The following is a 13,984-nucleotide window of genomic DNA, read 5'->3' as shown; positions in this document are numbered from 1 at the left end:
TTTGTGGAAGTATGTGTATGTGTGCGCCTGTGTGTGCATGTTTGTGGAGGTATATGTGTGCGCATGGGTGTGTGCATGTTTGTGGAGGTGTGTGTGTGCGCATGCACGTGCACATGTTCATGGAGGGGTGTGTGCGTGTGCATGTGTGCATGTTTGTGGAGTGTGTGTGGGCGTGCATGTGTGCATGTTTGTGGAGATGTGTATGTGCACGTACACATGTTCGTGGAGGTGTGTGCATGCGTGCATGTTTGTGGAAGTGTATGTGTGCATGTGCGCGTGTGCATGTTCATGGAGGTGTGTGCATGTGTGCATGCTTGTGGAGGGGGTGTGTGCATGCGCATGTGCATGTTCATGGAGGTTTGTGTGTGCATGCATGTGTGCACGTTCATGGAGGTGTGTGTATGTGTGTGCATGGGTGTGTGCATGTTTGTGGAAGTGTGTGTGCATGTGCATGTGTGCATGTTTGTGGAGGTGTTTGCGTGTGCACATGTATATGTTTGTGGAGGGGTGTGTGCATGTGCATGTGTATGTTCATGGAGGTTGTGTGTGTGTATGTTCATGGAGGTGTGTGTATGTGTGCTCATGGGGGTGTGTGCATGTTTGTGGAGGTGTGTGCATGCACACGTGTGTATGTTTGTGGAGGGGTGTGTGTGTGCATGCGCATGTGCATGTTCATGGAGGTTGTGTGCGCGCACGTGTATGTGTGCATGTTCGTGGAGATGTGTGTATGTGTGCACATGGGTGTGTGCATGTTTGTGGAGGTATGTGTGCGTGTGCATGTGTGCATGCTTGTGGAGGTTTGTGTATGTGTGCACGTGCGTGTGTGCATGTTTGTGGAGGTGTATGTGTGCACGTATGTGTTTGTGGAGGTGTATGTGTGCGCGTGTGTGCGTGTATGTTTGTGGGTATGGGCAAGGATCCATAAAAGGAGATGTGGGTGAGGACATCCAGATGGATCAACATTATGGGCACGGGGAAGCAGGGAGCTCTCACGGCCCTAGAGGCTGCCCATGTTTCTTCCAGGCCTTGTTCCCCACTGTCCCTGGGTTTTGCATGTCTCCAGGGTCAGGACTCATGGAGAACACTCCCAGCATCCTCCTTGCCTACACTCCACTTCCATTCCCCTCCAGGCTGGACTAGAACCAGGGCTCTCTTCACGAGCAGGGAGGAGCTGCCATCTGTTCCCCCTGTGGCATCTACACTTGTCACTACCTTGGCAGACCCAGTTCCGATCCAGTCATATGCACGGTGGCCTGGTCATATCAGCACCCTCTAGCTGGTACAGAGCCACCCAGTGGTGGTGCTAGGAGCAGACTGGACGTGTGCTGCAGCTGCCCCTCTTGCCAGCACCGCTCCACAGAGACCCGGGGATGAGTCAGCCTATCCTGCCTCCCACCAGCTCCACAGTCCAGCCTGAGATCTCTGGCTCTGCACCATGAGACAGAACCCGAATCAGCTCCAGGAACAAGTGCCATCCCCCACAGGGATCAAATACACCCTGGATCTGGCCCCAAGGATGGGTAAGCCAGGAGCAGCCGAAGAGTGTGCCTATGTGCTTATGCAAAGGTGTCTGTGTATTTTCCTGGCTGCATCTGTGTGTTTGGGGTTGTGTGTGTGTGTGTGTACGTGTGCATACGTGTATTAAAGGGTGTGTATTCTCTGGTTTGTAGAGTATGTGTACATGGTTGTGCATGTAAGCACACTTACTGGCGTAACAACCTCACCTGCGAGTGGTGGTGTGTGTGTGTCTCATCCACACGTGCATAGAAAGAGATTTCTTTCATTCGCTGGGCATGTGGACAAAGCCAAGAAATGCTACGAAGGTGGTGGAGAACCTCTCTCCGTGCTGACTCCAGCCAACCACTCGAGTGTGGGTGGACCTTTTGGGCCACGTCCCCCTAGCTAGCCCAGAGCTGTAAACCACAGCAGACACTGGGTGGGGCCTCCCTCCGGGGGTCCCCCACAAGGCAGGCGGATCATAGGGACTCACAGGGTTTCCAGCTGCTCCAGGAGCCCCATGTGCACCTTCCTGTCCCTTAGCACCCTGCACAGGAAATAAAAGAGGGGTGGGGGTAAGAGACCCTCAGTGATGCTGTCTTCCCACACGCCAGGAAGGTCTCGGGATACCATGCTCATCAGAAGCATGATTCCAAACTGAAGGGGCCAGGAGCACTGTCTAAAAAGTGAAGAAAACCACTAATTCCTGGCCCTTTGTTGGAGCTGGGTATATCGCGATTTCATTCCTTCCTCACCACCGACCCAGGGTATAGGGGTCAGCACCAGCCCTTTGTAGAAATGTAGCTCAGAGGGGCTCACACAGCCATGCAGGGTCCCCCGTCACCCCAGCAGGGTCTCCCACCATAGCACAGAGTCTCCCAGAGAACCAAGATCCAGTGCAGAGGCTAACACCGAGCAAAATCACGAAATCAAAGCACTGACATGCACCAGGTGTCATTTAAACCAGCACTGCCACTCCATGGCTGGGATCCATTTCCGGTTCTGCAAATCCTCTGGGAACCAAGGTGCCCGCTGTATGCAGAGGCCCTTGCTCTCCAGATCCCATTGAGCAGGAGAAGGGAGAGCACGGCAGAAACTCGGAGCTCGCCTACACCAACCCTTCAGTGACAGAGTAGGGACATCCGGGGTACAGAGGTGGGGCCTGGCCCCATGGCTGTGTCTGGTGCATTTAGTGAGGGCCACATAGCCTCTGCAGCACCTTGGGGCAGCTCTCCCCAGCGTCTACTCCCAAAATGCCAGGGGAGAGAACTGGGGAGGGCGGCCTGGAGGGAGAGAGCGTGGCTGGGATCTCCAAGTCTCCGAGTCAGCAGGGGAAGGGATGATTTTCTTACCGGTGGTCCAGCAGGTCCCCGAGGCCCCAATTCTCCAGGACGGCCCTGCAGTCCCTGTAAGCACACAAGTTGCCATGAACCAGCTCATCCTCCTGGTTCTGAGCAGATGGGTGGGTGGGGCAGGGACGCTGCGATGGGTATAATTTGGATCCAAGGAGGGGAAGTGGCTAGTGTCCTGAGGAGGAGAAAGGGCTGCCTTCCATTCAGTGGGGCTCCTGCATGTGGACCGCATGCTGCAGATGTAGAGCTAGGCAGGCTTTGGATTCCGGATCTTCAGGTAAGCAGCCCTGTGGGGGAAGGGGGACACAAGGACTCACCGGTTCCCCAGGCACGCCTGGATCGCCCTTCTCTCCTTTGGGCCCTTGTTCTCCCTGTTGGTGAGAAGCACAGGGTAGAGCGGACTTCAGGGAGAACTTCCCCTCATCACAGAGTACATGCCCCCAGCTCTGGCCACACAGGCCACCTCCAATCCTGCGTATCACCTGATAAGTTCCCATCCCCAAAGGCTGTTCCCTCTGCCTAGGGATCCTCCTTCTACTCCCCAGGACTGATTCTGACTCATCTTTCAGGTCAGGAATCACTTCTTCAGGGAAGCTGAACACTAAAATGGGCCCAACCCTCCTGTTACAGTGCACCAGTGTACTGTGCCTTTCTCCTCCTGACCCCTGTTACGGCGGCAGTTTTACACTTAGTTGTGTGGTTTGATTCATGTCACCTCCAGCTTAGAGCCTGGCATGTGGAAGATCATCACTGAATAATGATGGGAAGAGTTTTGAGACGAGGAAGGGTCTTTAAGGGCCTCTGGCCCAAACACTATTTTTTCTCCCTCTCCGTCCCTCCCTTCCTCTCTCTCTTTCTAGTAGAGATGGGGTCTCACTATATTGCCCAGACCTTTCTTGAAATCCTGGGCTCAAGCGATCCTCCCTGCATAGCCTCCTGTGTACCTGCCTCCTGGAACTACAGATCCTCACCATCGTGCCCAGCTCCAACCCCTTTCTACATGGAGAAGCTGGGGAGGGGTGCTTAACTAAGGAGACCCAGACCTTTGGGGATAGACTGGGGGTTGAACCCTGGACTCTGGATGGCCAGAATGGTGTGTCTAACTTTTGCTGAAGAAAGGATGAGACACAGGCTAGACAGGCAGTGCTCTGGGTGGGCCCAGGATGGAATGATCCAAGATAGGGCAGGCTCACTTCCAGGGAGCCACGTTCAGGGTACCCAACACATCTCCCAGGAGGGTTGAAGGGACACGTGATCCTCAGCCTGCAATTCATATGGAACAAGGAGAAGACGAGCAGATGGGGGACTACAGTGAGGGCAGCCCTCCAGGGGCTCAAGGGCATATGTTTCCACAGCTGAAGGGCCACTGTGCAGGAGAGGAGTGGGGCCAGTGGGCCAGGGTGGACACAGCCTCAGCTTCAGACCCGTACAGCCTGTCTTGGGAGCCCTGGCCCTCTAACTTACTGGCCGTATAAACTTGGGCTAAGTAGTTACCCATACTGACCCCATATGACCTTTGCAGTTTCCACATCTGCAAAATAAACAGGCGGTCTCTTTTTCACATAGGGTGAAGGTCAGTGGTACAGAGAAGGTGCAGCAGAGGCAAGACATCAAAGAGAAATGGCACGGGTTTGCAGAGTTCTCCAGGAAGGCAGATAACAACCAGAGCACGTGTACCCAGAAAAGCAGTGCACGACCCTTCTCAAGGAGCAGAACCTGCTACTGCCCCAGATCCCCACAGCCTGCTTAGGGGGACATCGGGCTCCCCTGCCACAGATAAGCCCAAAGAGAGCTGGAATGAGCATCTGCCTTGGGTGTAGAAGGGAGTCCTGCATGGATGGGGTGTTTGCAAGACACGGCTTTAGAGAGCAGGAGATGAAGGGAGGACCCTGGATGCATCTGGAAGAAAGAGTCTAATGTCTACATTAGAGAACCTGAGGTTGGCTAGGTCTAACCCTTACTTGGTGGAGAAATCAGCATAGAAAGACACTATCTACTAAGGGTTTCATGTCACTTTCTCTCTCTATGCCTATGCAAATATTAAAGGCTTTGCAGCCATGGTTCCTACCTGCCCTCCCTTCCCAAGCCTCTCTCTGATACAGCAGTTGGACACCGCATGGTCTGCAGCTGGCTTCCAAACTCAGCATCACCTATTGCATGGAACCGACATGGTCTACCTCATAGAGCTGTGACCTGGATTCAGTGAGATTGCTTTTGCAAAGTGTTTCACAGTGCCTAACACAGAGGAGGTTTCAACAGACGCCAGCTCATTCCTCCGCCTAGAATCTCCATTGCCACTGAGCTCAGAAGGAGACATGTCTAGCCCCATTCACCAAGGACAATAATACCATTATTTCTAGCATGTTTTCCTCCTAGAAAACTACCCATGGTGGGGATTTGCCAGTCTTTTTCTGGTCCTCCAGTTATTGGCAACACAATGTGTAAAGACAAAAGGGCTTATGGGATTTCTTCAGGAGACACACAGGGAAGACATTTGCACATTCTGCCAGTGTTGGTGAACGGGACTGCAGTGGCAGGAAGACAAAGTGAGGAGCTATGGGGGGTCAGACAGGCCAGAGAAGGAATCAAGATGCTCAAGACATTTCTGCCCCAGAGCCTAGGAGTCAGGAGGCAGTACCTTCCCCCAGGAGCCCTCTGGAACAGTTCTATCAGTAGCTATTGAATGCATAAGTTTAGCTGGCTTCTGTCTCCCCTCACTGCCCTCTGGTGACCTCAGCCAAGTTAAACACCATCTCTGGGACTCATGATCATCTCTGCAGGCTCTGGTCATTGCCTGGGCATCCTGGAAGCCTCCTTAGCAGGGTGAGGGGTAGAATCAGGCCGGCTGGACAGAGCCTTCCTAAGACAGCTGCTTTGGAACAACTGATGAGCCTCCAGTTACAAAACCTTGTTTGAGTTCTCCACTGTAACTTCCCAAGCACGAGGCTGCCTGTCCCTCCATCCTCCAGCAAAGGTTCTGACATCTGCAGACCCCAGAGATATGCACACCATCGAACAGCCTGCTCTGCCCTTTGCAAGCCACCAGCACCCTCTCACCTCATCAGGTGCAGCCACCAGCTATCCCCAGGAGCCTCCTCAGTCCCAGAGAGGGCAACAAAATGAGTCGGGCTTCTCCCTCCACCTCCTCTTCTCCTTTCCATTCTCTTCCTTCATTATGCGGCAGACCTTAACACCCCTCTAAATTGCTCTCTCCCCAGCCTCTTCCTGCACTGCAGGGACTCAAAGGCATGTGCCTGAGGAGACCAGGGAGAAGTCAAGCAGAATAACACTTTCCAAACCCATCAATACAAACATGGGTTGCCATGGCGACGAAGACAGTCCCAGGGAGACTCAGGCAATTGTCCACAATGAAACTTTTTTTTTCATAGGCATAATTTCCTTGTTTGCATCTGAGAGTGACTTCCTGGCTCCCAGGCTCCCACAGCAATGCAGAGCCTGCAGGAAGGATGTCAGTGCTAGGACTCAAAGGGGAGGGTGGCACAGGCCCCTCATGTGCCTTCCCAGTGGAATGCTCTGGAAATTGTGTTTTTACAGAGCAATTCCTTTAAGGAGAGGCGGGACATGTAGGCTTGTCTCAACCCTGAGGGGCTCAGGGTGGACCTGAGGCAGGGAGGCCCACAGATGTCAGGGGCATGGGGAGGCAACATATTGAGGTGGTCCAGGAAGGGCAGGCAATCAGTGGAAGGGACAGGCAGTGTGATGGGAAGCCCCTTGCACAGGACAGCCAGCCCAAGCTGAAGCAAAGGCAGTACAGACGCTCCATCCAGTGCGCTATGACTGACACACTAGCCCTTCATTCCTATCTCGCGGGTAGGGCCTTCTTGGCAAGCTCCCTAGCACCTCTGAGCTGCAGGACTATCGCCTGTAAGATGGACACAGGTGCCACTCCCTCAAGGCTGTTAGGAGCCTTGGCTGCAGCAGTGCCAGGAAAATGCCCGGAGCTGAGCTGCTGCATGGGGTGCTCTGCCCTTCCAAGCCCCTCTCTGCGAGAGTAGGTGAGAAGCCAGGGTGGTAGGCAGGGAAGGGAGTTCCTCAGGCAGTGAGTGCTGCCCTGCAGGTGAGACAGGGGCTGTGGCCCTTATGCAGGGAGTGCCTGTCTCTGCCAGAGCGGAGCAGAGTTCTAAATGTTTTACACAAAGTGCAAATATCCTGTTATTTGCATTTAATCCTGAAAGCATATTTTTATTGTCCCAATTTTATAATTGAGAAAACTAGGTCTCAGCGAAGAAACAGATGGAACCTTTTCAAGGACAGGTGGGCAGTGAGGCAGCGCCCTCTAATGGCTGACGGCTCAGTGACAAGAGGGCTCCTTTCACATCAGGGCCTTCTCTCCCTTCAGGAAAGGCTCACAGCCAGAGCCCTGTGCACCTGCTCTTTCCCGCAGAGTCTCTCACCCACTTCTCCCCAAGTCTGTGCTGCCCCAGGATGCCCCCACCTCCCTGTTATGCTTCTCAAGCACAAAATCCTTCCTTCTCCTGCAGTGATTTCAGCACCTGACTCAGTCTCTCTACCTGCTTCCTTCTTTTGCATCACACACAGGATTCTTTTAAGCTTTTAAAATGGAATCGACTTAATATTGAATAAATGAAGATAGCAACCGCTGAAATGGACATCTACCCCAGCCTCTCAGCTGTCCCGCAGGTCAAGCCCTAATAGCAGAACTGCATCAAAGGCAGCAAAAGAAACAATGTCATGTTTTCTGGCTGCAGTGTTGCCAACAGCATAAAGAGATCCTGAAAACACCTATTTTCAGAAGAGTCATTCATGAAAAGAGAGGAAAAAGGTTTCCAGAGGTCACAGTGATGATAAGCTTTATTTCCTGCCACGTGTTTTTGTGTGTGGAAGTAGCCAGCATCGCCCCCCGTCCGTCTGGCACACCCCGGGTTACGTCTCAGTCTCAGGCTCCAGTCCCCCGAACAGCCTCTCTGAGAATGGAGTCCCCTCGTGACACCCCTATCTCTGGTCTCCTTCGCTGCCATTATCCATGGGGAACGTTCTGGTCTCCTTCGCTGCCATTATCCATGGGGAACGCCTTTGCCTCTCTCTGACTCTCATGTTCTGGCATCTCAAATAATTCTGTCCTCCTCAAAACCACCAGCCTCTCTCTGTGTTACTGAAGAGATAACTTTTCCCAGAGAGGCCCGGCCTTTGCTCTTGGCTATGAGAGGTGACTTCTAGGCCCCTGGAATGTCCTGCCTGACCCTGGAGCCAGTTCCCTGCAAGGTCCCTTCTCCACCTGTTTTCAGGACAAGCCCAGCAGCCCCGATGCCTGACAGTGACAAGCGCGATGGGGCTGAGTCCCCACCCGGTCCAGGCTCCCAGGCCACACCAGACATCGCCTGCCAGGCCGAGGCATGCTGGGCACCCTGAGGCACCGCTGCTACTTACAGGCATCCGTGGATGTGGTGTGAACAGGGATGTCTGAAAAGGAAACCACAGAGATTAGAAAGATGGGCATCAAGGAATCCAGTGTTTCATTTTTAAAACCTGCCTTGGTGAGATTTACAAGTGAAAGAATACAGCCCCAATGCTTCCTGGAATGATTATTAGTTTTGAAAATTAGATTCGCATCTTCCTTTAAAATCCCTGGCTATTTATTTATGAAGGCAGAAATGCAGAGTGGTTAGATTCAGGAGCCCTGGAGGCACAAGACCTGAGCTCCAAACCCTGTGTGACCTCGGACATGTCTCCTCAGCTTCTATGTCCTCATCAGTAGAATGGGAAAGAAACATTCTTCCCTGCAGGTGTCCACAAGAGCCCTGCCCAGGACACTGGATTCATGTCACAATGTCTTATTTTCACTACTGCCATCTTCTGGGCATCAGGCAGCGATGCAGGTGCATAGTAGACCAGGTTGGGGAGAGAAGCAGGGGTGGGGAAATCCCGCTCCACAGAACCCAGACTACAAAGACTCTGGCATACTGGCCCCTGCAGGCTCCTTCAGTCTGGCCACCCCCACCTAGGCTGTGTTTAAGGCTTCTTAGGTGTCACACTTTCTCCAGCTTCAAAGCTTTTGCAAATTCTGTTCCCCCACCTGGAACATACTGTCCTCTCCGTATCTATGACTAACTAAGGTCATATGGAGACCCACAGCTGTCTTTTAAATGTCGTGTCTTCACAGATCCCTCTTCCCTCTCCACCAGGCAAATATAACCTGGGTCCCCATGTGATTCTTGTTGATGCATCTTGTTCTTTTCCTGGATCACATTTACTATCATTTGCAATGTAGGTGTATCTTTGCCGCTGTAGGGTTAGTTGATCTTCCTCACTAGGCTGCAAGCTCTGACAGATCCGATCCATGCAGATGCCTGGGTCCCAGCAGGGGCCCAAAAGAGGCAGTAAATGCACAAAAAAAAACATAGATAATGGTCCTAAATCACAATACATTAAAAGAAGAAGGAATAAAGGAGCTTCCTATACCTTGCCTTCCATGTCCCCAACTCCCATCTGTTTTCCAGAAGGCACCGTTTTTCAGTTTACCATATTTTTAAATGTTTCCTATATATTTCCACACAATTATAAATGTTTAGAAATATATAACTTTGTCCAAGTTATACAAATAGTAACAGCGACTATACATGGTTACTTAGAGTCACTGACAGGCCTTCACTCATGTGGTCTCACAATAACTCCTAAGAGGTGGACTATGTGTTTCTGTCCTGCCTTATGGATAAGAAAATTGGAGGACACAGAAGCAAACCACAGAATGAAGTTCAAGCTGCTGGTGAATGTCAGGACAGGAACTGGCATCCACATGGGTGGCCTGGGGAGCCAGTGCTCTTCATCTTTCAATATGCAGTGATTGACTAATCAATTTTTTCCACTTAATTCACCTTGTTCCATTTAATTTGAATATCACTATCTTTTCAAGACCATACACATATTGTATGCATATCAATTTGTAGAATTCCATGGTACAGATATTCTGTAATTCACTTAATTTTATGCTTATGATTGTGTGGTCTGTTTCTAATTTTTTATTGTCATAAGTGATACTACAATGCATATCCTTATACATGCTTTTAAAAATGCACACATACAAATATTTCTGCAGGATAAATGCCTAGACATGGAATATCTAAGCTAAGGGGTAGGTACTTTGTGATGTATTGGTACTGCCAAGTAACTTCTCAAATAGGTGCAGCCAATCTGTTCTCTCACCAAAAAGGTATGAGAGTGTTTGCTGCTCTGCAACTCTGCCAGTGCTGTAGGTTATCAGCCTTAAACAAACATTTGATATGACTAATTCCAACTCTAAAGTTATGTTTCCAATTTCTTCCAACACCCTTATGGAATGTCTGAGTCTCATTTTGAGGAGTGTTGCTGGGGAGGAGACAGAGTTGTGGAATAATGATTTCGGTTTGATGAAAAACACAGAGTAAGATTCTCCGCCACACTACAAATGCGATTTCTGAGTGCACAGGCCCTCTCCTCTCCTGGTATCCCCTGGGGGGGATAGTAACTGGCCAACTCCTGATACATGTATAGGGTCAGGGCCAGCCCAAGAAGCTATGTGCAAACTTCCCTGAAATCAGGTGGTCAAAACAGAGGATCTCAAGACCAGGAAGAAACATTAAAATGGAAAAAAATAAAAAAGAAAAATGTTCCCCCTGATACAGTTCTTGGGAGTAAGATAAATAATAATAATAGCAGGTTCTAAACTTTTTAATATTTATAATGCACCAGAAACTCTGCTAAATATTTTGTACTGTTTCAGTTAACATTCACTCCATATGTACAAGATAGCTGGGTATAATACTTTTAACAGACAAGAAAACTGACTTTGTTAGACCATAACTATGACCACAATGCTGGTGAATGACAGAGCTGGGAGCCAGGTCTTCGTGCCCTCAAAGCCCACGCTCTTACTGATACTCAACACCAACTCGCCATGCCCACCCTAACACGTATAGAGGGCAGATGAATGAAGGCCAGTTCCTGGGTCATGGTAGTACAGTCTTACCCTGGGCAAACTGCTTCTTGTCTCTGGACCTCAGTTTCCCCATATGTGACAGGCAGATATGTATTCTCAGTATCTAGCACCCATTCCGATAAATAATTGGGCTTTTGCTGAATAAATCAATAAGCATAGGATGGTCCTTAGAGAAGTGTATATATTTTTGGTCTGTAGGACCTAGGAATAGGCCTAGCTATTGGCAAACCCCAATAGGGGAGACATTTAAAACTAAGTAGTGGTGCTTGGTGGAGGGGGAGTATGAATCCCAATATGATAGGAATTCAGAGAAGAAAGAATTAGAAGCAGAGTAACTTACAGTTCCAGGTAACCCAGGAGGGCCTGCAGGACCAGCTTCACCCTAGATGGAGAAACGGAAAAACCACGACCATTAATCCTCCTCCCAACTCTGCTTATGCTGTGACAGATCAGCTAACACTGTTCTCCCCAGACAACAGAATCACCCACTCTGCACCCACCTTCACAGATACATACATATATACATATATACAAACTTACATATGTACATTCCAAATTATAAACTATTTCAGACATATAAAAACATTGTTTTGAGAAGTATCCATATTGATATGTGTAGTAGTAGATCATTTATATCACTATACACTATTATATTGTGTATACAGTAATAAAGTGAGGGGGTTCCAAGATGGCTGAATAGGAACAGCTCCAGACTACAGCTCCCAGCGTGAGCAATGCAGAAGACGGGTGATATCTGCATTTCCAACTGAGGTACTGGGTTCATCTCACTGGGGCTTGTTGGACAGTGGGTGCAGCCCACAGAGTGTGAGCTAAAGCAGGGTGGGGCATCGCCTCAGTCAGGAAGTGCAAGGGGCTGGGGAATTCCCTTTCCTAGCTAAGGGAAGCCATGACAGATGGTAACTGGAAAATCGGGACACTCCCAACCTAATACTGCACTTTTCCAACGGTCTAAGCAAACAACACACCAGGAGATTATATCCTGCACCTGGTTCACAGGGTCCCACACCCACAGAGCCTCGCTCATTGCTACCACAGCAGTCTGAGACCAAACTGCAAGGCAGCAGCGAGGCTGGAGGAGGTGCGTCCGCCATTGCTGAGGCTTCAGTCGGTAAACAAAGCGGCCAGGAAGCTCAAACTAGGTGACCAACCGCAACTCAAGAAGACCTGCCTACCTCTGTAGACTCCACCTCTGGGGGCAGGACATAGCTGAACAAAAGGCAGCAGAAACTTCTGCAGACTTAAACATCCCTGTCTGACAGCTTTGAAGAGAGTAGTGGTTCTCCCAGCATGGAGTTTGAGATCTGAGAACAGAGAGACTGCCTCCTCAAGTGGGTCCCTGACCCACAAGTAGCCTAACTGGGAGGCACCTCCAAGTAGGGGCCAACTGACACCTCAAACAGCCAGGTGCCCCTCTGAGACGAAGCTTCCAGAGGAAAGATCAGGCAGCAACATTTGCTGTTCTGCAATATTTGCTGTTCTGCAGCCTCCACTGGTGATACCCAGGCAAACAGGGCCTGGAGTGGACCTCCAGCAAACTCCAACAGACCTGCAGCTGAGGGTCCTGACTATTAGAAGGAAAACAAACAGAAAGGACATCCAAACCAAAACCCCATCTGTACATCACCATCATCAAAGACCAAAGGTAGATAAAACCACAAAGATGGGGAAAAACCAGACCAGAAAAGCTGAAAATTCTAAAAATCAGAGTGCCTCCTCTCCTCCAAAGGAATGCAACTCCTCGCCAGCAATGGAACAAAGCGGGATGGAGAATGACTTTGACGAGCTGACAGAAGTAGGCTTCAGATGATCAGTAATAAACTTCTCCAAGCTAAAGGAGGATGTTCGAACCCATTGCAAAGAAGCTTAAAACCTTGGAAAAAGATTAGATGAACGGCTAACTAGAATAAACAGCATACAGAAGACCTTAAATGACTTGATGGAGTAGAAAACCATGGCATGAGAACTATGTGATGCATGCACAAGCTTCAGTAGCCGATTCAATCAAGTGGAAGAAAGGGTATCAGTGATTGAAGATCAAATGAATGAAATGAAACAAGAAGAGAAGTTTAGAGAAAAAAGAGTAAAAAGAAACAGACAAAGGCCCCAAGAAATATGGGACTATGTGAAAAGACCAAATCTACATCTGAATGATGTACCTGAAAGTGACAGGGAGAATGGAACCAAGCTGGAAAACACTCTGCAGGATATTACCCAGGAGAATGTCCCCAACCTAGCAAGGCAAGCCAACATTCAAATTCAGGTAATACAGAGAATGCCACGAAGATACTCCTCGAGAAGAGTAACTCCAAGACACATAATTGTCAGATTCACTCAAGTTGAAATGAAGGAGAAAATATTAAGGGCAGTCAGACAGAAAGGTTGGGTTACTCACAAAGGGAAGCTCATCTGACTAAAAGCAGATCTCTCGGCAGAAACTCTACAAGCCAGAAGAGAGTGGGGGCCAATATTCAACATTCTTAAAGAAAATAATTTTCAACCCAGAATTTCATATCCAGCCAAACTAAGCTTCATAACTGAAGGAGAAATAAAATCCTTTGCAGACAAGCAAATGCTGAGAGATTCTGTCACCACCAGGCCTGCCTTACAAGAGCTCCTGAAGGAAGCACTAAACATGGAAATGAACAACTGGTACCAGTCACTGAAAAACATGCCAAATTGTAAAGACCATCCATGCTAGGAAGAAACTGCATCAACTAATGAGCAAAATAACCAGCTAACATCATAATGACAGGATCGAATTCATACATAACAATATTAACCTTAAATGTAAATGGGCTATATGCTCCAGTTAAAAGACACAGACTGGCAAATTAGATAAAGAGTCAAGACCCATCAGTTTGCTGTATTCAGGAGACCCACCTCACATGCAGAGACACACATAGGCTCAAAATAAAGGGATGGAGGAAGATCTACCAAGCAAATGGAAAACAAAAAAAAAAAGCAGGGTTGCAATCCTAGTCTCTGATAAAACAGACTTTAAACCAATAAAGATCAAAAGAGACAAAGAAGGCCATTACATAATGGTAAAGGGATCAACTCAACAAGAAGAGCTAGCTATCCTAAATATATATGCACCCAATACAGGAGCACCCAGATTCATAAAGCAAGTCCTTAGAGACCTACAAAGAGACTTAGACTC

At 49.2% G+C, this 13,984-nt stretch overlaps 1 protein-coding gene across 1 annotated transcript in view; it reads right to left on the bottom strand.

Moving 5' to 3' along the window:
• Positions 1–13,984, bottom strand: part of COL22A1 (collagen, type XXII, alpha 1) — a 299,536-nt gene that overhangs the window by 104,644 nt on the left and 180,908 nt on the right. The window contains exons 30-34 of the mRNA XM_011938231.1: positions 11,144–11,185; positions 8,259–8,291; positions 3,167–3,220; positions 2,850–2,903; positions 1,991–2,044 (exon numbers count right to left, since the gene is read on the bottom strand). Of these exons, the coding sequence (XP_011793621.1) occupies positions 1,991–2,044; positions 2,850–2,903; positions 3,167–3,220; positions 8,259–8,291; positions 11,144–11,185 (237 nt within the window). The remainder of the gene's footprint in view (positions 1–1,990; positions 2,045–2,849; positions 2,904–3,166; positions 3,221–8,258; positions 8,292–11,143; positions 11,186–13,984) is intronic.

Source organism: Colobus angolensis, unplaced genomic scaffold, assembly GCF_000951035.1.
Source record: "Colobus angolensis palliatus isolate OR3802 unplaced genomic scaffold, Cang.pa_1.0 Scaffold17, whole genome shotgun sequence".
NCBI classification, from domain to species: Eukaryota; Metazoa; Chordata; class Mammalia; order Primates; family Cercopithecidae; genus Colobus; species Colobus angolensis.
Note: the sequence above shows the minus strand (reverse complement) of the source record. Positions and strands in the feature narration are given on the sequence as shown.